This window comes from Garra rufa, chromosome 24 (assembly GCF_049309525.1).
Source record: "Garra rufa chromosome 24, GarRuf1.0, whole genome shotgun sequence".
Taxonomy (NCBI): domain Eukaryota; kingdom Metazoa; phylum Chordata; class Actinopteri; order Cypriniformes; family Cyprinidae; genus Garra; species Garra rufa.
In genome coordinates, this window is record NC_133384.1 from 34,388,037 (window position 1) to 34,413,479 (window position 25,443).

The 25,443-nt window shown below is 33.5% G+C and overlaps 1 protein-coding gene and 1 pseudogene across 1 annotated transcript; one reads left to right on the plus strand and one right to left on the minus strand.

Moving 5' to 3' along the window:
* Nucleotides 1-11,526: 11,526 nt before the first annotated feature.
* On the plus strand, nt 11,527-17,442 carry LOC141300832 (receptor activity-modifying protein 1). Its single transcript, XM_073831124.1, has 6 exons — nt 11,527-12,803; nt 13,045-13,080; nt 14,428-14,490; nt 14,573-14,602; nt 14,684-14,834; nt 15,639-17,442. Exons 1-6 carry the CDS (start codon nt 12,749-12,751, stop codon nt 15,880-15,882), a joined length of 579 nt encoding a protein of 192 aa, XP_073687225.1. The 5' UTR covers nt 11,527-12,748; the 3' UTR covers nt 15,883-17,442.
* LOC141300817 (UDP-glucuronosyltransferase 2A2 pseudogene) lies at nt 17,019-19,992 on the minus strand (annotated as a pseudogene).
* Nucleotides 19,993-25,443: the final 5,451 nt, after the last annotated feature.

A 25,443-nucleotide genomic window follows, 5' to 3' on the forward strand; every position in this document is an offset into this window, starting at 1 on the left:
AAAAGTTATCAGACAAAAAGACATCAAACGAAAAGTTATCAGACAAAAAGACATCAGAGGAAACGGACTCAGATTAAAAGTTATCAGACAAAAAGACATCAAACGAAAAGTTATCAGACAAAAAGGCATCAGCCGAAAAGTTATCAGACAAAAAGACATCAGAGGAAACGGACTCAGGTGGAGTGTGACGTGTCGCGCTGCCCCGCCCCATATGACGTCACGCGGTTCATAACAAGCAAACTGGTGTGGAACGGTAGATGATGGCAGATGGAGGTAAGTCGCTCCTGATATATTTTATTTTAACGATTTTAATTAAATGCTAAACTAATTCAGTTGTACACACAGGAGAACATGCATTTCATGAGTATTGTGTGCACGTTTAAAAGTTTGTAATATTGCAACTAGCATAACGTTAGCTTTTACGTTGGCAAACTGTAGTAACAAATTAAAGTTAAAGCGAATTATTTCGAGCTATTAGACTGCTTGATGAAAATGTAGCCTAATTGTATTATATAAAGACACATTTTTAAAAATAATTAAATTAACCAGATAATGCAGCTACTTAAAACGTTAGGCCAAGCAAAGCGAGTAATATGGGGCAGAAATAAGTCATTATCTATATCATTATGTACAGTACAGTGCCTTGCAAAAGTATACATACCCCTTCATTTTTTCACATTTTGTTTTGTTGCAGCATTATGTTAACTTCTTTAAATTAGTTTTTCCCCACATAAATTTACAGTCCTTTGTTCCAATCGTCTTCCATTATAGATAATGAGGCTACATGCTTCTGTGAACCTTCAATGCAGCTGTTTTTTTCTAGATCATTGCCTTAACACAAGTCTGTCACTGAGCTCTACAGGCTGTTATCTTGACCTCAGGACTTGGTTTTTGCTCTGATATGCATTTTCAGCTGTTAGACCTTTTCTGAGAGGTGTGTGTCTTTCTAAATCATACTCATTCAATTGAATTTGCCACAGTTTAACTCCACTCCAAGTGTAGTAACATCTAGAAGCAATATGAATGCTCCTAAGCTAAATTTTGAGTGTCCCAGAAAAGGGTATGAATACTTATGCAACGGGATCTTTTCAGTTTTTATTTTTAATAAATTTGCACAAAAGTTTTTTAACATTTCTTTTCTTTTTTTGCTTTGCCATTATGGAGTAGGGAGTGTAGATTGATGTAAAAAAAATGTAATTTAAAGTAGTTTAAAATAAGGCAGCAACATAACAAAATGTGAACAAAATGAAGGGGTGTGAATAATTTTGCAAGGCACTGTAGATAATACAATTTTTTTTTGTGTGTAAATACATCTAAAACAGGACCAACTGGTGGCCTGCAGTTATTTTTCGTAAGGGTAACTTTACTACAGTTTGCCAACGTACAAGCTAAACGTAGCTAGTTGCAATATTACAAACTTTTAAACGTGCACACAATACTCATGAAATGCATGTTCAACTGAATTAGTTTAGCATTTAATTAAAATCGTTAAAATAAAATATATCATGAGCGACTTACCTCCATCTGCCATCATCTACCGTTCCACACCTTTTTTTTTTATATATTTTTTTTATTGCAAGACAAAAAGGAAAACAACAATAAACAGCACTGCATAGAAATACAATAACATAAAAGGAAAGAAAAAGAAAATAAATAAATAAAAACAGCACCTCAATCAGTAAGAAAAAGATCGTCATATGCCTTAAGAAACTTGTTATTCTTGTTATCATCAATAAGTTTAAGAGAATGAACAGTAAGCAAAATCTCTGCGAGAAAGACATCAAATCTAGGTAACATATTAAGAAATTTGGATTTATGAATAAAAAATTTACAATGCAAAACAAAAAAATTTACAACAAGTTCAGTAGCATGGTCACTACTAGAAAAATATAGAAATATTTATTTTAGTGTAAATTTTAAATTAAATTTTACAAAAGAAGATAGATAACATCTTAAGTTCTCCCAAAGAAATTTTACCTGATCGCAATGATAGAATAAATGAAGTAAAGTTTCTTCCTCAACTTTACAGAATACACAAAAATTAGAAATATCAAAAAAACAAGCAATTTGGGAGTTTGTTGGGTAAACATTATGCAAAATCTTAAAATGTATTTCTCTGATTTTATTAGAAATGCAAAATTTTTCAGGAAGTAACCATGCTTTCTTCCAATGTATACAGTCAACAAAATTAGTCCAGAAAAATTTACATCTAGGGGAAGTATATACTGAATAGTGTATCATTTGCCTTATAAACTTACTGTTACATTTTTTATCAAGAAGACAAACTCCATCCAATAAAAGTTTGGGCATAGTTGTTTTTCTCTCACTAAAACAAAGGTATGTTTTAAATAGATGCACATAACTTGGAGACAAACTTTTGATAACAGAATTGAAAGATCTTGCTGGCAGAGGAAGATTGTACAAAATCATAAATTCTTCATATTCCAGTATAGTGCCATCATCTTTAAATAAATCCAAAACAAAAACAATACCTCTGTTATGCCACTTGTCAATAAATAAAGATTTTCCACGGATTAAAATACATGAATTATTCCACAGAATTTCTTTGTGGGGAGAAAAGTTGTGCACATAACACAGTTTCCAAGCAAGTAGAGCTTGTTGGTAAAAATTAGAGAGAGAAATCGGCAATTTAGAAGGGGTGAAATTGCATTTTAAAAGAAAATCTAAACCACCTAATCTATGAAATATAGTTTTGGGGATATAGTACCAAATTGAATCATTACTACAGAGACATTTTTTTAACCAACTAACTACCGTTCCACACCAGTTTGCTTGTTATGAACCGCGTGACGTCATATGGGGCGGGGCAGCGCAACACGTCACACTCCACCTGAGTCCGTTTCGTCTGATGTCTTTTTGTCTGATAACTTTTCGGCTGATGCCTTTTTGTCTGATAACTTTTCGGTTGATGCCTTTTTGTCTGATAACTTTTCAGCTGATGCCTTTTTGTCTGATAACTTTTCGGCTGATGCCTTTTTGTCTGATAACTTTTCGTTTGATGTCTTTTTGTCTGATAACTTTTAATCTGAGTCCGTTTCGGCTAATGTCTTTTTTTCTGATAACTTTTCGGCTGATGTCTTTTTGTCTGATAACTTTTCGGCTGATGTCTTTTTGTGTGATAACTTTTAATCTGAGTCCGTTTTGTCCGATGTCTAATTGTACCAGACCTGACACCTGACGTAGTTTTTCCTGAGACCTGAAGCCTTTCAGTCTGAGGCACGAGGCCGTTTTGTCCTGTGACTGAAGCCTTTTAGTCTGAGGCATGACGCCTTGTCATTGTATGACTGAGGTCTGACGATGTCCTAAAATGTACACCGTACAGGTGACAAGTATTTTAAATCTAAAATTGAAAATGTTGAGTAAGTTGTTAAAAAATGGAATGTTATGTTAGATGTTTGTTTAAATGGTTTGGATCTCTTGGGTTGGTCTTGAGTTCAGCAGAAAGTCATACTGGTTCCCCAAAGTGCAGAGACCTTGTAGGTTATATTGTGGTTATATTGTAGGTTTTAATCGGTGGAATCTGAGGTCAACTCTGCATGGGTGTATGAGTGTTGCACCAAAAACACCACAGCCTTTTAAACTTGTACATGAGAACATGTATCTTTGCAAAACATTGTTAAATAATGCATCTGATAAACTTTCACTTTAACATTGAAGTACATTTATTTGGAAACTAACCATATAATGCACAGGATCACAGTCAGTTGGTCAGTATGGTCCTGATCACTTAATTTTGCAGTAAAAAATAAGTTAATAATTAATAATAGTTGATTAAACAGTCCCTATGTAGACATGTCTTTGTTTTGTGTACACACTAGTGCTGTGCGTGTAAATCAGTCTGAGTAAATATTGAACAAGAGTCAAGTGATTCTCAGAAGGCATATCTTCTCTTTCTTTCTCACACAATGCCCTCCACCCTTTCGCTTTCCCACCCGTTTTTCTGTTTTGTTTTGAGTAATCTGTGGTTGGCAGATCGTTGATGGTACCAATGTTTACTTGAAGCATGCTGTTCACAGTTTTCAACACACATACACACACACACACACAAACGCACACATCACATTTGACCTTGTTTTGGTTGTGGAAGGTATTAGGTTTTATTGAGGCTGCAAACTGCAGGCATGAGGTTTTATTTTATCTATTTCTTTATACTTAATCAAATTCAGTTTTAAGGCAATATAGGCTCTGATTGCGAAGACTGTTCCAAGGCATTTATTTGCACTTAAAAATATGACAACTTTATTAAAAGTCGAGTCCCCTGCATAGAAAATAGCTATTGAAAGTATCTACTTATGGCAGCAGTAACCAGAAAGGCGCTAACTATGTTTTAAATTATGTTTCTTAATGAATCATTAATGAAGCACTCATACAATTTTGTATTACGCTTGTGTTTTTATGCATTTTGTAAATGCATTTTTTTTTTAGTATTTGTTACCTTATGCAATTCTTATATATTGGTTTATGTGCTTTCAAAATGAGTTGTGTGTGATTGCAATCAAGTCATGAGCAGTATGGCTGAAATTAAATGAAAAGGCCTGTGCTTCTGAGCTGGTATTTTGTGCAACGCTTCAATTTGGTCTCGGTACGAGATGCGATATTGAATGTCACAGGAAGTATGCTCACTTGATGCAACTGGACAATTTCCGATCTGAATGATTATGCAGAGACGATGTTGTTAACATTTGTAGCTCGGGTGAGAAATTCAGCATTATAAAGTGACCCAGTTTAACCTGACCTTTTTTTTTTCTTCTTTTTTTTTGAGCAGCCATTTTTATAATTTTTATTTTTATTTTTTTAAATGCATAACATTTCTGGTCGATTGTTTATCTAAACTGAATTTTTTTATTAGATCATGTCTAAAATAAACGTGCAGTTTTTGGTTAAGGAACACATATAATGCATCTTAATGCAGCTTTTATATCTTTTTTATATATAAAAACAATGACTGTATGATTTTGAGATCCATCCTTTCACACTGAGGATAACTGAGGCACTCATATGCAACAATTACAGAAGCTTCAGATGCTCACTGATGCTCCAGAAAGAAAAATGATGCATTAAGACTTTTTTTTTTTTTTTTGGAGCAGCCATTTAAAAAAAAATTTTTTTTTAAATGCATAAAATTTCTGGTTGATTGTCTAACCTTTTTTATTAAATCATGTCAATTATGCTAAAAAAATAAATTGTTGTTGTTTATGGTTAAGGAACACATATAATGCATCTTAATGCAGCTTTTATATAGTATTTTTTTGTATTTTTATTATTGATTTATCATTAAGTGTGATTTAAAATTTAAAAAACCAACAAGCATTATGCTCATTTACCCTCTTTCCAGAAATACCTAAAGGGATAGTTCATCCAAAAATGAAAATTCTGTCATCATTCTGTCACCCTCAACATTTATTTATTTAGTTGAACACAGTATTTTTGTTCCACACTGTGGAAGTCAATGGCTACCGTCAACTGTTTGGTTTCTTCAAGATGTCTTCTTTTGTGTTTAACAGAAGAAAGAAACTCATACAAGTTTGAAACAACTTGAGTGAGAGTAAATGATGACAGAGGTTTTTTTTAGGTTAACTGTCCCTTTAAAATAGTTGTATGTACAATTTTCCAGTTGTATGTACACTGTTGTTGCTGATTTTATTACATTTTCTCATGTTTAGTAAGTGAGATGCCTCGATGGATTTGTTCCTCTGTTAAAATTAACACCCATTAGACAACTGTTAGCCTTGTTGTGTTGCACGCACCAAGTTTTGAGAACTGAGTGTCACATTTAAAGACATTTTATGAGTGTTTTATTTCCAGTAAGTGTTTATTTGATTAATGCAACTGGACAATTTCCGATCTGAATGATTATGCAGAGATAATGTTGTTAATGTTTGCAGCTTGGGGTGAGAAATTCAGCATTATAAAGCGACCTGACTTTTTTTTTTTTTTTTTTGAGCAGCCTTTTTTATTATTATTATTATTTTAAATGCATAACATTTCTGGTCGATTGTTAATTTAAATTGATTTTTTTTATTATTATTATTATTAGAGCATTTCAATTATGCTATAAATTAACTTGTTTTTGTTTAAGGAACACACATAATGCATCTTAATGCAGCTTTTATATAATAATTTTTTTATTTACCATTAAGCCTGATTTAAAATTTAAAATGCAAACCACCAAGCATAATGCACATCTCGTTTACCCTCTTTTCAGAAATACCTAAAGGGATAGCTTCTCCAAAAATGAAAATTCTGTCATTTAATCACCCTCAACTTTGTTTATTCTGTTGAACACAGTATTTCAGTATTTTTTTCCCCACACAATGGCTATCGTCAACTGTTTGGTTATTACCATTCATCAAGATGTCTTCTTTTGTGTTCAACAGATTAAAGAAACTCATACAGGTTGAAAACAACTTGAGGCTGAGTAAATAATGACAGATTTTTTGGGTGAACTGTCCCTTTAAAACACTGTTGTTGCTGATTTTATTACATTTTCTCATGTTTAGTTAGTGAGGTGTCTCAATGGATTTGTTCCTCTGTTAAAATTAACACCCATTAGACAACTGTTAGCCTTGTTGTGTTTCACGCACCAAGTGTTGAGAACTAAATGTCACACTTAAAGAGTGTTTTATTTCCAGTGAGTGTTTATGTGATGAATGTAAAGTTTACATGCACCTTGCAGAATTTGCAAAATGTTAATTATTTCACCAAAATAAGAGGGATCATACAAAATGCATGTTATTTTTTATTTAGTACTGACCTGAATAAGATATTTCCCCAAAAAAGATGTTTAGATATAGTCCACAAGAGAAAACAATAGTTGAATTTATAAAAATGACCCTGTTCAAAAGTTTACATACGCTTGATTCTTAATACTGTGTTGTACCTGAATGATCCACAGATGTGTTTTTATTTTTGTTTAGTGATAGTTGTTCATGAGTCCCTTGATTCTTCCTGAACAATTAAACTGCCTGCTATTTTTAAGAAAAATCCTTTAGGACTGACAATTTTTTAGTTTTTTTTTTCAGCATTTTTGTGTATTTGAACCCTTTCCAACAATGACTGATCCATGTTTTCACACTGAGGACAACTGAGGGACTCATACGCAATTATTACAGAAATTTCAAACCCTCTCTGATGCTTCAGAAGGAAAAACAATGCATTAAGAGCCAGGGGGTGAAAATGTATTTTGTCTTCTGGGAAACATTTTCTTCTGTAGCTTCTGAAGGGCAGTACTAAATGAACATGTATATATATTTAGGCAAAATAAGGAAAATGTACAAATCTTCATTGAGTTCAAAAGTTTTCACCCCCTAGCTCTTTATGCATTTTGATCCTTCTGAAGCATCAGTGAGCATTTGAACCTTCTTTTAATAGTTTTTAATAGTATAAGTGTGCCTCAGTTGTCCTCAAAAACTCTAAACACACATGCAAACATTTGCCTTTGCGGTTTTCACGAACACCTCATTTTTGTCAGTTTCATACATACTACAGGTCACCACGTAAGCGAAATACACAAATAAGCAAAATCACCCACAGTGTGCTCGCATTTGACTGCTGGCGGGTGTTAATTTCACACTCTGCTGTAGAAAGATGCCACCATGTTTTCAAATCAGCACTTTTTCTCGTGCTGTTTTTTGCTTTGTTTGTTCATTTTATGCTTTTTCCTATTTATTCTAATTTTATCTTGCATCTGGCAGTGGATGGAGTATTTCCTCACAGTTACGGGCCGCTGAATGCATGCAGACGTGCACACATGGGACACATGGGAGAGTTCTGGATGCTATTCAGATTACTGAGCTCAAAATAAAGATATTGATCAGTAGGGCAGCTTTTTGGGTAGTATGTGACAGGATGCGACAGATGTTTGGTAGTGGCAGCTCTGCTAAATTAGCATTGGCTCATTTCCTGTGAGTTATTTGCAGAAACAAGTCCTGTTTTTTTATTTGACACTGTGTCTGGAGTGTTGTTTGCTTCATGTCAGAAATCACAGTTTACAGCAGTGATAGAATCTGCACAGTTGTCCATCTTAACAAGTGACTGAGAAACAATAACAACTATATATTTAGAGACGTAATTATGAATTTGACAATCTTGGTGACTAAATTTAAATATAGTTACTTCACTGTTTTGTCCTGTATGACATTTGACTTTTAGAGGTATTGTGAATTAGGGATTATAAATCAAGTAAACTGAGATATACTTGGGGTCCAAAAGTCTGATATATTGTTTAAAAAATGAATAAAAATAAAAAAAAATCTGAAATTAGTAAATAAAATGAAGATTATTGGAGTATGTTTTAAAAGAAAATTGTAAAAAATTGTCAGAGTATGTTTGATATATATATATATATATATATATATATATATATATATATATATATATATATATATATATACTATTTTAGTCTTTTAGTCTTAAAAATTTACTAGCAATTTCTTAGTTTATATGCCGATTTTGTCAGTGTAAATAAAAATTTTACTTAAATGTCTTTCTTGTCAATACTTTATTTGTGAAATTTACTAGCAATTTCTGAGGGAAAATTGTTTCTACAGCAGTTTCAACACTATCTTTTACCTTTGCATTTTTATTTAATAAAACTTAACACAAATGTGTCTTATTACAAATTATATTATCAGCATAACAATTAATGAGTAAAAACTGAATTGCTAAGTATTTTGAGAGTAAGAATTTAAAAGTATCTTTGGTTTTTTGGTTTGTAAATCAACTTATTTCTATTTGTATATGTTTATTTTCAGATATAAATACAAAAAAGCTAAAAAAAAATTAATCATTCTAGTCTTAGACTGTTAAACCCCACCATACTTTTTTTTTTTTACCTTTTTTGATGTTTTTAGACTTAAAACGATCAGCAGTCACACAAATTTATTTTAAAGTAATCTTTATTCTAAAGTGTTTTTATTCTATATTGTATTTTATTTTGTATTATTATTTTATTTTATATATTATGTATTATTATTATTTTATATTATATATTTATATTTTATTTTGTATTATTATTTTATATTATATATTTTATGTTATTATTTTATATGATATATTTATATTTTATTTTATATTTATTTTACAAATACTATTTTAGTCTTTTAGTCTTAAAAATTTCATGCTTAATTCAGTGTCTTACTTGGCAATTATTTGTAGTTATTTGTGAAATTTAATAGCACTTTCTTAGTAGTTTCTACAGCAATTTTGTGTAAATAATCTTATTTCAAAGTGTAAATAAAAATCTCTCTATACACACACATGTATATATATTTCATGTTTAAAGGATAGCTATAATGCAACCTGGGCTGTTTTTTTTTCTTTTCTTTTTTTTTTTTTTACTGTAAACGAGACAAACTTATATCTAAAAGCATAATTACGACAAACGAGCCGTTTTTGAGATTGACCGTCTTGCCAGTCAAGAGGTGTCGATCTCCGAATGCGAATGAATGGACTCCATATGAGGCTCTTTTTACAACTAGAAGGTTAATATTGTTTTTCACTTGCGACAAAGCAACGAATTAGCCGTGCATTTATATGGAAATATGCTTTAGGAGCTATCCATCTGTACTCTCCTCGCATTCGGAGATCGACACTTCTTGACTGGCAAGACGGCCGCGAGCGGAAACTCAAACAGTGAAAGTGAGTTGTTCAAAAACTTTCTTTTTAGTAAACAATGTTCTCAATGCTGGAGTTCATGTGTAGAGACCCAGGCGATACTTCGAGCAAAGTTTCATGGTGTGTTGAGCCTTCTTCGTGTTGTAAAAATATCGATTTTGATGCGCTCAAAGTTATGCCCCTAGTACTCCCATTCACCGGCCACTGACCACAAAAACGGAATCACGGTCAATCTCAAAAACGGCTCGTTTGTCATAATTATGCTTTTAGATATAAGTTTGTCTCGTTTACAGTAAAAAAAAAAAAAAAAACAGCCAGGTTGCAGTTTGGCAATAGTTATCCTTTAATTAAATGCCCTACTTGTCAATACTTTATTATTTGTGAAATTTACTAGCAATATGTGAAATTTGTTTCTACACCATTTTTACCTTTGACTTTAAGAGTATCTTTAGTTTTTGTTTTTTTATATCAACCTATTTCTATTTGTATTAGTTTATTTTCAGATATAAATAGAAAAAAAATCATTTTAGTCTTAGACTTTTTTTTAACCTTTTTTATGTTTTTAGACAGTTAAAACTATATGATCAGTAGGCACGCTAATTTATTTTAAGCAATCTTTTAATCTCATCATACGACTACTTTTGAGTTATTTGGTTTTATATGAACAAAAATCATAAATCTAAATCATAAATCATAAATTTGTTTTGTTGATTTGTTGACAGTAAATGACCTTTCAGACAAAGTGTGTCAAGTCTATTAGTTGCGTGTCTACCTCTTTAGTATGTTCTCCGCAAACAGCATGCAACCTCACGCAAATCAGCCACATGTTGTATGTTCAAATATAGACGTCTGGGTTCGGAGATCCCCTCATGGCACGAATTAGAGCGGATACAGAAAAACAGCATTAACTCAAAAAATACAATGTTGTGCTGCTGAGTGGGCGATAAATTCTTTTAGTAGATTCTTGCATCTTCTTGAAATTATAGTTTCTTGCATTACACCACGCATGAACTGAGCTGTCCATTTTGCAGTGTTTAAAGCATAAAAGCTGTAATTGCTCAGCAGATACATTCATATTTTAGCAGTGATCGCGCAATTCAACGTGTCAAGAAATTACTTAATCCTGCTGTTTGTACTGGTGACATAATGCCATTTCAGCTGTTGTGTTTTATTACCTAATATAATGTGAATTTGAGACGTGATTATGGCGAAGCAATCATATTGCATATAATCTGTCAACAAATGAATAAGAATATCTTTCCCATATTCAGTGGCTTAGTCTTTTGTCTTCAGGAACATTTTGTTCATAAGTGCACTCCAAGTGCATTTCATAATGAGGATTAGACATGTTTAGCTGTACAATTGTATACAAACTGTTTTTTTTTGTGTTACATAATTCAGTTTGCTAAGTTTATTTACTTATCTTGATACAATTACAGTACTCTGATTCTTTGTAAATATTCATGTCATGATGATTGCACTAAGACAGACAGAATATTGTGTGTATGCAAGATAATACATCAGATAATTGTAAACAGGGTTGAACATAAGAGAGCGACTTTGAAAAACAATTGCTGTACATTATGTAACTTTTTTTTTGATGCAGTCTGCAACAGACAAAATTTGTGCTGATCATTGAAATTCTGCAAGCAGTAGTAACAGTAACGCACTGTATAGTTCACAGATAGAAACTAGGCAAGGTGTCAACCTGAAAGGAAAGTATTATCAAAGAAAACAGCAAAACTCTGAAGTTCGAATTACACCTGCAAACCACAAGACGCCGCTTAGACTGAAATTGTGGTAAAATTACATTTTAGTAAAGTAAAAGATTTGTGACTCGAAAAGTGGCCATCAAGAGATTTTTATTTTGTTTTCAGTACAGCATTCTTAAAATGGCATTGATGCTTCCATTAAGAACTTTTTATTCTTTTTATTCCACAAAAGGTTCTTTAGATTGTAAAAAAAAAAAATGTAATGAATGTAAATAAATGTTCTTCACTGCAATAGGTTCACTGAAAGGATCTACTAAGAAACTAGGACGTATTTTACAATCAAAGATTAACTTTACCAAAAGTGAAATAGAAAAAGTAAATAACAAAAGCTGTTTTATTGTCATTTCTCTTCGCACAGTAGGAGCGGAAACAAAATATGTCTTCGAAACCACGGTACAAAACTTTAAACACAGCTTAGCCAACATGTGGGCAAGTCTAAGTCGGAAATAGAGCGCTTTTACCACGTCAACATCTTATAATCTCACAACAATCATACAGAATGCACATTAATGTATTTTATGCAAAATTGTGCATGCAGAAAAAACAAATAGGTTTTGACTGTTTGATTAATTGCTTGAAAGTAGTTAAAGTCTTTATTCATTCTTGACATTTTCTGACTTTTTCTTCTTTAGGATCATGTCTGTGCATACAAAGGCTGTACAAAAATTACAACCCCCATTGGTTTTAATGCAGTTTGCCACAAATCAACAGTTTAAAAACACTAAAGAGTCAGGTAAAAACAAAAAACCTTTATTGTAGCTTGTCAAAGACTAAAATATAAAATGCACTTTGAAGAAAGTTCTTCTGAATCCTGGAATGATGTTTTTGGTTGTTAGCTTTCCAAATCTCAATTACTAGAACGAGAACATACCTGCTACTAAAGCACACTTACTGGATGTTGAAAAGCCATTTGGAAGTTAGCAGTAGGAAACATATAATCCCGTAATTATGAAAACTCCCTTCGCAGATACTTATCAGGGCAGGAAGTCAAAAGCTCTGGCTCCAAACACAAAATGCAAACACAAAGCTGCACTCCTATTTCCACTAACTGGAGCTACATAGAAATGTCTCATCCCAAACTATCCGCGAACTCCCGGTGGATGGGAATGGGTGGGGTGTTTTCTTTCGCCACACACACACACACACACACACACACACACACACACACACACACACACACACACACACACACACACACACACACACATCCCAGTCTCCTTGTGTTCCTCCCCTCTTTTGTTTCTCCTCTTAAATGCTCCAGCCACAACTAACCCACGTCCATTTATTCATCTAACAGCTTTCTCACTCACTCCATGTAGTTGATATATTTGTCTCACACAATGTTTTTTCTCTCTGGATTACTTTTGCTCTTGTTGGATCTGTCTGTGATCGGTGGTAGGAGATCTTCAGTTTAAGAATTAAAAGAACATCTGCCAGCGATGCAAATATTATGCTAAGAGTCGTGCAACCACATGACAAGCTTTGCTATGAATCATTGAGCTTATGAGCTTTACTAGTGTTGCACTAAACTTTGAACCTGTTTGCAGTAGAGTAGATTTATTATAAGAAGTTGTAGTGCTAATGAAAGTGAGGTATTACCATGGATGATCATTAAAATATTTATCTCTGTTCTCAGGTCAAACGAAGCAAGATAACAAAACAGCAATTGAAGGTAAGAGACAAACTACTGACAAAAAAAAAATCTCTTTAAGATTTCTAGACATTCCTAGACGTCAACAAATATAGAAAACTAAATCTGCTTCTCACTTGAGAAATTTACAGTAATCTCTGTGGAAGCCTGTATTTGTCCCATCTTAAAATTTAGACTGGTTCTTTAGTTTGTATCTCACAATTATGACTTTTTTATATATCAGAATTGCGAGTTTATATCTCATAATTTGTAAAAAAAAGTCAGAAGTGCTAGGGAAAAATCTGAAATGTGAGATAGTTAACACAAAAATGAATGTTGGTAACCAAAGAGTTACTGGTAGCCATTGACTTCCATTGTATTTTTCTCCATACTATGGAAGTCAATGGGTACCGTCAACTGTTTGGTTACCAACATTCTTCAAAATATCTTCTTTTGTGTTCAACAGAAGAATAAATTCCGGTAACAAGGTTGTTTACAATAAGGTGTCATTTGTTAACAGTAGTTAATGTATGAACTAAAATGAACAAACAATGAGTTAGGGTTAGGGTTACAATACAGTTATTACACTATTTATTAATGTTTGTTAATGTTAGTTAATAAAAATACAGTCGTTCCTTGTTTGTTCGTGTTACTTCACAGTGCATTAACTAATGTTTTCAAACACAACTTTTTAATTTTAATTAATTTAAGTATTAGTAAATGTTAGTAAATTATTCCATTAACTCAGAATTTCAGGTAAACAAGTCAGAATTATATAAGATAAAGAGAAAAAGTTGCAATTAACATTTTTTGTTTGTTCTGTGGAGGCAATGGTTTTCCACAAATCTCAATCTGTTTGCAAATTGTGCTCAGATTTGGAAAGATACCAAAGTCTGTAAACAAACGTGAGATAGCTCAATATAAACATATTTCTCATCTTCAATGTCCATGTTTGTTTTATACCTCTTTATTCTTACTATAATGTCAGCATCGTTTCATTTGTGCCATTTTTCAGTTACGAAAGTTTGGGATAAGTCAAGAGTTATGAAAGAGAAACCTCTGAACAATAACACTTCTGGGTGTTTATGTGATTATAATTTGGAAGAAAGACAATTAACATTCATAAAATATAAATCTTACTCTCTAGACACACTGAAAATCATCGCAAACTATTTTAATGTTAATGAACGTAGGTTTATATCAAATTTTTTTAATTCTCAAAGATGGAGGTTTATACATTCAGAGGGATATGTTTTTTTTTGTTTTTTTTTTTAATACCAATGACAAATACCAATGGGCAAATGTCCATTTCACTCTACATTGAATTGCACTTATAATATAAATGATAAAATATCATTTACTCATTCCGTAATGGTCTTTTTTCTCCAGATGAGAGTATCAGAGTCAAAAATGAAAGTGTACAGCAAGAACTGAACAAATTGTTAAGCACCGGTACGTAATGACAGCATTATTTAAACTTGCGTTACTCATGGCTTGCACTGTTGACATTCATAAGAACATTTTACTCTTTCAGAGAGACCCGGTGTTGTGTATGAGAGCGATGGTAAGAGATTTCTGTGACGCTATTACACTTCACTAGATCACTTGTCATTATCAGTTATTAAATGAATCTCTTGTGACTCAGAGAATTTTCAGACACAAGGTTTTCAAGTCCGCTACAGTCACTGTTATGAGGAGCTGTTAAACCAGTATGGTGAAGCGTGCTGGTATTTGTTCAATGACAGCATGAGTGAACTGGGAGAGGAGAACTGGTGTAATATGGACATGGTGATAAGGTAAGCCAGAGCTTCTTACGTGTGACTGCACTTAAAAGGAGAAACTTTTAGAGAAATGTCTCGTATGTCTTGTGCTGAAAAGTATTCGTATGCATTTTTGCATGTGCATCACACTTTAAAACGAACTATTTCTATATCTTTTCGTACGCACAAGTTCTTCTGAGAAATGACAAATGGTGCTTAGCTACATGCACAAAGAAAGGAAATGGTCATAAAAACAATTGAAGGATGTGTGGGAGAGAGTTGAGGTATTTTTTGAAGCCTGATCGCTCGCTACTTAAAGGAGCCTGAGACCTCCTGGTCCATTAAACAATGAGAGACATTTCCGTTTTCTACATAAGCATAGATAAGAAACTGTGTACTGCTGTTGTTGTTGTAAACCAGACTGATTTGGGTTTTTTTTGAGACTGTTTTCTGTAACACAACTCACTTTAGGACTAATTCATTAAAAAACTGTCGCACTACCTCCATACCAAATGTTTGGGGTTCTTGAAAAAAGACTCTTATGCTCTCCACATCTGCATTAATCTGATTAAAAATGCAGTATAAATGGTAATACTGTGAAATAGTTTTGCAATTTATAATAACTGTTTTCTATTTGAATATATTTTAAAATGTAATTTATTCCTGTGATGCAAAGCTACATTTTAAGCATCATTACTCCAGTCTTCAGTGTCACATGATCCTTCAGAAATCATTCCAGTATGCTGAATTGCTGCTTATTAAAACATAATTCTTTAATGAATAGAAGGGTCAAAAGAACACAACTGACTTTATGTCTCTGTTTCTCTCTCTTATGTCCAGAAACTACAACAAGTTAACTGAGTGTATGGAGTTGGTATCCAGTTCGTTACGTTGTTTCTACCCCAATCGTGTGGTGGAGCAGCTGTTCGTGAGGATACACCAGCAGTACTTCATCCTTTGCAGGAATGAAGAAGATTTATCCGACGCCCCGGCTGGAGTCGTGCTCGTATCCACATTGCTGCCTATCATCCTCCTATCCTTCATAGTGTACATCGTGGTCTGGAAGAGTAGTTTAAGGGACTGACTGCTTTTGTATTAGCTTGGAGTTTGAATGAGTTGAAGTGATAAAAACACTGATCATTTACTCAAACCTGTATGACTTTCAATCTTCTAAAGAAGATATTTTGAAGTTGTTGTTTGGACGTTCTTCAAAATATCTTCTATTGTCTTTTACAGAACAATGAAAAGAACTGGAACAAATTTAGGGTGAGTAAATGATGACCCAGTTTTTAGTTTTTGAGTGAATGGTTGTTTCGAATGTAAAAAGTTCATGTGCTTCATGATGTAATTATTGTATTGTGTAAGAGTAAAAGCGCCTGATAAAATGTATAGTTTGTGGTCATGATATGAATATACCGACTTTGAATTATTAATTCTGAAATACTGAATGTCCTACATACCCTGCTAAACTGTATTCAGCTGTTGTATGTTAGTTTACAGCTATTTATTTAAGTTTGACAATGCTCAGCAACTTGTTCTCATAAATGTAAATCTAAAAGAAACATTAACATTTTCTTGGCTTATTTTAAATGTATTATAATGATAATGCATTATAATGCATGAATAATGCCCTATAAAACCCATTATAATATATTGCATCATCTCATGCATCATGAATAATGATAACTGCAGTTATTAATACATTTCAATACCTAACTATTTGTGGTTATACCTTTTAGGAGAGCAATGAACACATTATATTCAAGTCACAATGCATTATAGTTCCTATATAATGTAAGTCTCATATTTTGACATTGTTTAAGATTTACCTTAAGTTTAATGTCTTGATAATGTTTTATGGTTCATTAAAAGGTGCCTGTTCTTTTCTAAACAATTACAATAAGAGTTTAATGTCAAAATATTACAAATATAGGAATTATAATCCATTATAGTTTAGGTGAATATAGCATGGTGTTCATTGTGTTATACATCATCATAATTTTAAAAGGTTATACGCACAAATAAACAGTATTATAACTGCATTATGATTATTTTTCATGTAACATATTAATTTAGTAAGCCATTATGCATGCATTATAATAAGACATTAGGGCATTAAAAGCATGCTTTTTGGTCAGTTGTAGAATTTTGGGCTCTTTGGCTTTTCTTAGAGTGTTTTTTTTTTTCAGACTACTAGAAAGAAAACATCCAAAATACACAAAGATTTATCCAGTGTTCAGATTTCTGTCCTGGAAATGTTTGTTTAATCAGTGCATATTTAATTAGATAATGCCTTCATTGCATATTTAAACACATCAGAAAACTTTTAATACAATAATGTTTGTGCATGATTCTTAATGTATTCAACTGGGGAAGTTTACATACACCTTGCAAAATCCACAAAATGTTCATTATTTTACCAAAATAAGAGGGATCATACAAAATTAATTAAATTTTTTATTTAATGCTGACCTGAGTAAGATATTTCATATAGTCCAGAAGTATGGCGCATGGTTTTTCCTTCTGAAGCATCAGTAAACATTTAAACCTTCTGTAATAGTTGCATATGAGTCTCTCAGTTGATGGATCTCAAAATCACACAGTCATTGCTGAAAAGGGTTCAAATAAACAAAAATGCTGAAAACCAGCTGGTTTAAGCTGGAAGTAGCTAGTTTTAGCTGGTGGTCAGGCTGGGAAAGTGGCCAAAACCCTTCTAAAACCAGCCAACTAGCTGTTTTTTTTCAGCAGGGCTGAAGGATTTTTCTCAAGAACAGTAGGCAGTTTAATTGTTCAGGACAAACAAGGAACTCATGAACAACTATCACTAAACAAAACACAGCTGTGGATCATTCAGGTAACAACACAGTATTAAGAATCATGTGTACGTAAACTTTTGAACGGGGTCATTTTTATAATTTTTTTCTTATGGACTGTGTAAATGTCATTTATGTGAAATATCTTATTCAGGTCAGTACTACTAAATAAAAAATAACATGCATTTTGGTAAAGAGGGTTTAGATAATTTTTAACCTATTGACCTTGGCTTCATAATAAGTTCTACCAAAAAGTGTTTATCAATGCATCACTCACGTTTTGATTTGTGTCTACTGCACAATTTAAAACACAAATAGCGTGCTCCAAGAACCACAGCTCCCCCTACTGCCAACACCACTGCTAGCAAAACCGCCATTACGTCTAAAGAGTGATACGAGTACCACGGCATCTTATAGGAGTCTGTACGTAAATGTGCAGCTCCTTTATGCCGCATAACATACTCTATCCAAAAGAGGGCGCTGTCACGCGGTTGTACAGGCTGGTCTTTGTGCAGCCTAGACAGCCGTTGCACATTGTTCCTGTACGATGGCTGCTCTAAAACCTCCCGCACTGCTGCCGAAAAGCTTTGGCTGTCCAATTTGGTGACGTCGAGAACCTTAGCCGCCCCTCGTACCTTAAGACGCAACATGTTCTCAAACTGGTCAAAAAGCAAGGGAATCCCAAGCAGTGGAACGCCATGGTAGATAGCCTCATAAATGCCATTCGTTCCACCGTGAGCAACAAATGCACGTGTCTTAGGATGACCGAGCAGGTCGTTCTGCGGTAGCCACTTAACCAGAAGAGTGTTGTTGCCTAGATTATGAGGACGCTCTCCTAAATGCCTCCAGATGACTCGTTGAGGCAGCTGAGCAAAACCGGCAGCGATTTCTGATGTGATTTCACTAGGAAGACTTTGCACAAGTGTCCCGAGTGACATTACAACCACCCCGTGTTCTCCTGAGCCTTGCACAAACTCCTCTAGGTCTGGAGGTAAGGGCTTGGAGGGTTTGCATTGGAAGCCTCCGATGTAGATGACGTTGGGCATGGTTGGACGTGGGAACTCAAAGACGAAGTCTGACCTCATAAGCCAAATATCTGCTCCTTGCAGCAAATGGTAGAAATCCGTTTCGGGTCCAAAATAGCGTGCAACCAGTTTGTCATATTCTGGTCTTACAATAAAATGGTCAATGCATGTGTTTAGCACATAATGGAAGATGTTCTTCAGCCTTTCTCCAAATGACATGCGGTTTGACAACTGGCTTCCCGGTGCTGGGATGTATGAAACTGGAGAGGGCGCGACAACAAAGTGCCCTTCTCCACTGGTGATCCATCTCACGTTGTACACCACTGGTAATTTGAGTTTGTGAGCCACCAGCACACCTGGAAGCAGACCTGGATCGATAAGAGCCAAGTCGTAACGTTCTTCAAAGAGCTGTTTCATCAACACTGGGTTTTCGAACATTTCCACAACCAGCTGACTTGCTTGCTGATGCATGCCGTAGAGAGTCCTCAACATCTTCCAATAAAACTTCACGAATGCAACTGGCGAATCACCGTGTTTTTGTATCTCGAGCATTTCACTCAAGAACGAGATGAAGAAATCTTGTTTCTCTATGTTCATTGCCTCTGGAAGGCGCACCGTTATGGCTTTGTAGTGTGGAGAATGCTCCTTGACGTACCAGCTGCTGGTGGTTCGCACCACAGTGACCTCATGACCATTGGAGTGAAGGTCCTCGATCAGTAGATTCATGTTGACCCAGTGGCTACCTTCCACAGGAAAAACAAGGACTTTGCCGGTAAGAGCAGAGGGAAGGTCGGTGGAGAAGAGTATGGATAGCAGCAGAAGACAGCGTGAAGGTTTTAGGACATTCATTGCTCCCTAGTGCACAGAAAAACATGACAACTGTAATTCCTTGAACAAAAAAGTTTCCTCTGTGTTTATTTGATCTAACACATTCCTCTAAAGCCTGAAAATACGTCATGCTTGAGTGCATGCATGAACACACACAGTGTTTCTGAAACCCTCAGCAGAGAGTATTATTAAAAACAGATGTCTCTTGTTAACTGTTAAGTTGTATAAACTTGTATTCTTTTTGTATGCCACATGTAAATCAAAAAAGACTCATTGGGAAAGTGAGACTTAAAATTCTAACGGTATTTACAGCAAAAGTATGATTCAACAATAGCTAGATAAAGGTCCACTGCTGTAGAAACATAAGTGAGTAAACTGGATGAAGAAAGGAAAATAAATCATTTTACCTTCTTGTGTTGCCTCTCTTCCTCTCTCTTATGAAGTGAGGGTTTGTTCAGTCTGGGTCCAAGTCCAGATCGCGCTTTGGTCTTGCATGACTGAGAGTGGAGATAATCCCAGAAAAGTAGGCGTTGTTACTGCACTGTCATGTTCGACTTTGAGTTCGCGTGAGAAGCGTACACTTCTCCTGTTTCACAATAACATCCTCCAGGACCTAAAACAAGGGAAATGCTCATATTATTGACACAAATACCACTCAAGAGATCTCCTTTCGAGAGAGTATACAGAGAAATGAAATGAATCATTAACTCCATTGCGATTTCTCTCTTTCTCTTTACTGGCACAGTTCAAGGATGATGGAAACACGGTTCTGTTTAATATCTTGTGCAGAAAACCAGTCTAAAGTAGCATGGGTATATTTGTAGCAATAGCCAAAAATACACTGTATGGGTCAAAATGATCGATTTTTAGGCTATTTTATGCCAAAAATCATTATGATATGAAGTAAAGATAATGTTCCATGAAGATATTTGTACATTTCATTGCATAAATATATAAAGATTTTGGATTAGTAATATGAACTTCATTTGGACAACTTTGGCGATTTTCTCAATAGGCCTATTCTTATATATATGACTGGTTTTGGGCTCCAGGGTCACAAATGTCAGGTTATTAAACCACTTAGATAAAAAAAAGAGACTGTAAAGCACACAAGAGAACATTTTGAGAGTGGACTGAGAAGAAAATACGGTAAAAGACCGTCAGGAATAAAATACATCCGTAACCGTCCTTAACAAATTATTAAATAATATTAACTTAATATTAATTGTTGTTAGTTAATGATTAATGATTAAGGTTTCGGAAAAGGCCTATTCAATGTTATTATAATTATAAAATTATCCTGTTAAAATATTTATTATTGGTCGTTCCTAGCGTTAAAAAACGACGTAGGCCTATCAAGGCGGCAAACGCATCGGGCATGCGCACATCCTGAACAGGCGGTAAACTTTACTCTAAAGCAGGGGTTTTCAAACCTGTCCTGGAGCCTCCCCTGCCCTGCACATTTTGTATGTCTCCCTTATTAGGCACACCCAATTCAGGTCTTGCAGTCTCTACTAATGAGCTGATGATTTGAATCAGGTGTATTAGATGAGAGAGACAAGCAAAATGTGCAGGGCAGGGGAGGCTCCAGGACAGGTTTGAAAACCCCTGCTCTAAAGAAAACTCACGAACATTCAGGACTTCGAGGCAACTTTGAGGTACAATCACATCTTTGTTGAGGATGTTGTAAACTTCGACCTACATACCGCGAAATAAGGTGAACTCTTGGTGAATTTTTAATTGTTAATTTTACGAGGCTACTGTTTGTAGCGAAATGGCAGTATTTACGTTCGATAGCATTTTCTTTTCGTCATTCCTGGGATTCGTTAACATTTAAACTTGGAATCTACATGTTTTTCAACTACATTTAATATGATCTATTTTCTAAATACCCCACATAATTAGGCAAATGTCTAACCCCCCAAGCGTAGAATGGTTAGTGTGACAGGGTTGAGTTCTGACTTTTAGGTCTGTTTTTTAATAAAATATCGGTAACACTTTACAATAAGGTTCATTAGTTAACCACATTAGTTAACATGAACTAATAATGAACTGCACTTATACAGCATTTATTAATCTGTGTTAATGTTAATTTCAACATTTACTAATACATTATTAAAATTTTGTTAACATTAGTTAATGCAGTGTGAACTAACGTAAACAAACAATGAACAACTGTATTTCCGTTAACTAATGTTAATAAAGATTAGTAAATACAGTAACAAATGTATTGCTCATGGTTAGTTCATGTTAGTTAATACATTAACTAATGTTTAGCTAATGAACCTTATTGTAAAGTGTTACCAAAATATCTTGCTTTTTTTTTTTTAGAAAAATATTCTTCACAAGAAAGGAACACAAATAAATGCTTACATTATTGCCAAAAAATTACAGACTCTATGCACATTTTGTTTATCATTTTCTACAAAATCAGTGAAGTGCCTCAGGGACATGACAAAATGCTTGGTTTAAGATAGATATTCTTTTATGCTAATTATTTGTAAATGCAATAATTTATTCGTTTTAATGGGCATAACAAAGTATCGTTAAAAAAAGGAAAAAGAAAGCTTCAAACAATTATTTTGGTGAACCACTACTTTAGAAACTTTGTGGGACTGAAATATTACCAAATCCCAGGAATGACCACCTATTTATATGAACTTACTGCACTACCGTTTAGTAAAAACAGCATAATGCCACAAGATGGCGACATTTACAAGTGAATATTTTGACCGAGCTTCAAGACAAATCAAATATTAACACACGTTTACGTTTTCACGTTCATGTTCAGTCACTGATACAATATTAGTGCAGTCTAACACCACTCAACGGTTATCTGATATGATTAATTTATGATTCATCCCATTTCATAATGAATAAATGCTTAATTTCTGGGTCAGAAGAGGTTGGTGCTGTCACAAAGATGTAACATCTAAATGTTTGCCCTCTTGATCTTGATTCATTAATTATATTAATCATAAATAATAATTAAAATCAAAATAGAGTTTAGTTTCAAATAAATATGTGTTCATTTCATAGTCTTTCATCACTGTGCTAACCATTAAGTTTGGGAAATTTTTGTAAAATCTCAATGCAAGTGAAGAGTATGTATTGGTGTGTGAATATGGAAGAGAGGATATGAGCAGATTTAATTCAAACAGTAGCATGTCATATAGATCTGAAGCAAAGATTCTGAGTAATTTGTGTGCATCTACAAAAAGCCGGCAATGCAAACTCAAACTGACACGTCGCTCTGTATGGTGGGTGGAAAAGACAAAACATGCACACATACACAAACACACTGATCTGTGGGTAGGTACCGTTCTGACATCAAAAAGTATGCTTTGGCACATTATTGTGTGCGTGCGTGTGTGTGTGTGTGTGTGTGTGTGTGTGTGTGTGTGTGTGTGCGGTCCGTGCCGTAGGAAGCATGCATGTAAATCAAAACCATCTTGATTTCCCAAATCTTATTTTGAGGTTTACAGCCTCCACAGAGACAACAATCACTCCTACTTATAGAAAAACAAGTGAATCTTTGTTTTGCTGATTTAAAAACCTCGACCCAAAACAACAATTAACAATTCGATTACAATAACTTTTGACTTCCCTTCATGAGTGCATTTATAGGAATGCACAATATATTGATTATTAGTTGATATTAGAAATTACTTCATTGGGATCAATATTTATGGAAGCCCATTTCCAACACATATGAAAAATGAAATCATTATTTTGTTATGAAGTCATAATTATAAGACTTGCCTCATCATTTTAACTTTATAACTTAACTTACATAACTTATATAACTTATATGTGACCCTGGACCACAAAACCAGTCATAAGGGTCAGTTTTTTTTATTGAGGTTTATCAGACATCATCTGAAATCTGAATAAATCAGCTTCACATTTATGTGTGGTTTGTTAGAATATTTGGCTGAGATACAACTATTTTAAAATCTGGAATCTAAGGGTGCAAAAAAATATATATATTGAGAAAATTGCCTTTAAAAGTTGTCCAAATGAAGTTCTTAGCAATGCATATTACTAATCAAAAAGTATTTTTTTGATATTTATGGTAGGAAATTTACTAAATATCTTCATGATTTTTGGCATAAAAGGAAAATTGATCATTTTGACCCATACAATGTATTTTTGGCTGTTGTTACATATATACCTGTGCTACTTAAGACTGGTTTTGTGGTCCAGGGTCACATATAATTAACTTGTATGACTTATATAACATATATAACTTTTTTTCTTATAATTGTACATTTTTTTCTATTTTTTATTTTATTTAATTTCTTAATTTCTACTTATTTTTACTGTTTTTTTTTTTTTTTTCATTCTGGTCATTATAATATTGTGATGGCTAAATTTACTTATTTATTTTTGTTTTTTAAAATTTATAGATACAAAATTGTATAGAATTTTAATATTGGCTGTTTATTGGTTACCTCACTGCAAAAAAAATATATATATATATATAAAATAAAATAAAAATAATAAAATAATAATTCCTTAATATTTTCGTCTTGTTTTCTAGTATAGATAATATCTAAAAATTCTTGAATCAAGATGCATTTATTAGACAAGTAAAATGACTTTAGATATTATGTCTTGTTTTGTTTTTTAAGTTAATTTAACTAAATTTAGTTAGTTTTTGCTTAAAACAAGTAAAATATCTGCCAATGGTGCAAGAAAAATAATCTTGTTTAGCCTTCATTATTTGTCTTACCCCCTTGCCAGATATAGCTTGTTTTATGCAAAAACTAAATAAATTTTGATAATTATTTCAGAAAACAGGACAAAATATCTTAAGTCATTTTCAAGTAAACACATCCTGATTCAAGAATTTTAGATATTTATACTAGAAAATAAGACAAAAATACTTTTTGCAGTGCAGCCGTAATAGAAATACCTACACTGCAAAAAATGCTTTCTAGCTTAGATTTTTTTTCTTGTTTCCAGCCAAAATATGTAACAATTCTTAAATCAAGAAGCATTTAGACGAGTAAAAATTATTTTCTTGTTTTCAGTTAAAACAAGTCAAAATTAAGTGAGTTTTGCTAAGAACAAGCAAAATAATCTGCCAATGGGGTAAGCAAAAAAATCTTATTTCAAACAGAAAACAAGACTATTTTGCTTACCCCACTGGCAGATTATTTAGCTTGTTTCAAGCAAAAATGCACTTAATTTTGACTTTTTTTTTTCTGAAAACAAGACAATAAATCTAAGCTAGAAAAGCATTTTTTGCAGTGTATTGATAAAAAATACTTAATAATTTCGGCCAGCATTTTAATATTTGCATTTATATCCATTTCCATTTTTATTCCTGCTATGTATAAGGACACAAACATAAAAAGAGCATAATTTTTTGCATTTGTAGGGCTGAAAAAATGTATTTTTATATCTTAATTAGCATGTACAGTAGTGGCAACTTTGGCCACTAGAGGCACATTAATATTTATTTGATTTTTCCCCCCACTCCATAAATTGCCCCAGGTCACCTTGACTATGAGGGAAAGAAAAAATTATATTATAATATGAAATATTATGCATTATTTTTGGGGGGTTCTTTTATGTTGTTACACACAGCACAAAAACATGATAATAAAAATGAATGTAGGAAATTCAAGGAAGGTCTACTTCCTGCTGTTTTAACTTTCCCCTTCAGGGCTGTTTGTGACATTGGTGAGTGTCTCTTACAATATTTTCCAGTATGTGTTCCTCAAATGCAGTGGTACCATAAAATGTGTGACAGTTATGCTGTGTGAATGCATTGTGTAACTCATGAGGAGATGCTGAAGTGATTAGACAGCTGTTTTTAATGCTTTTCATTGCTTTAAAGTTACCAGCTATTGCCCTTTCTCTGTGCTGCCAGACATGGAGACAAAACCCACACATATGTGTTCATGCAAACAGACACTGAGCACATGCATGCACTGAGCAAAAATGGCTCCTAAGATCATTCTAGCTTAC

Excerpts from the sequence above, each read along its gene's own strand:
- LOC141300832 (XM_073831124.1), top strand. The coding sequence starts at position 12,749 with ATGTTTTTTCTCTCTGGATTACTTTTGCTCTTGTTGGATCTGTCTGTG. Across the intron at positions 12,804-13,044 it reads GGATCTGTCTGTGATCGGTG|GTCAAACGAAGCAAGATAAC; the intron begins GTAGGAGATCTT and ends CTCTGTTCTCAG. Across the intron at positions 14,491-14,572 it reads GAACAAATTGTTAAGCACCG|AGAGACCCGGTGTTGTGTAT; the intron begins GTACGTAATGAC and ends TTACTCTTTCAG.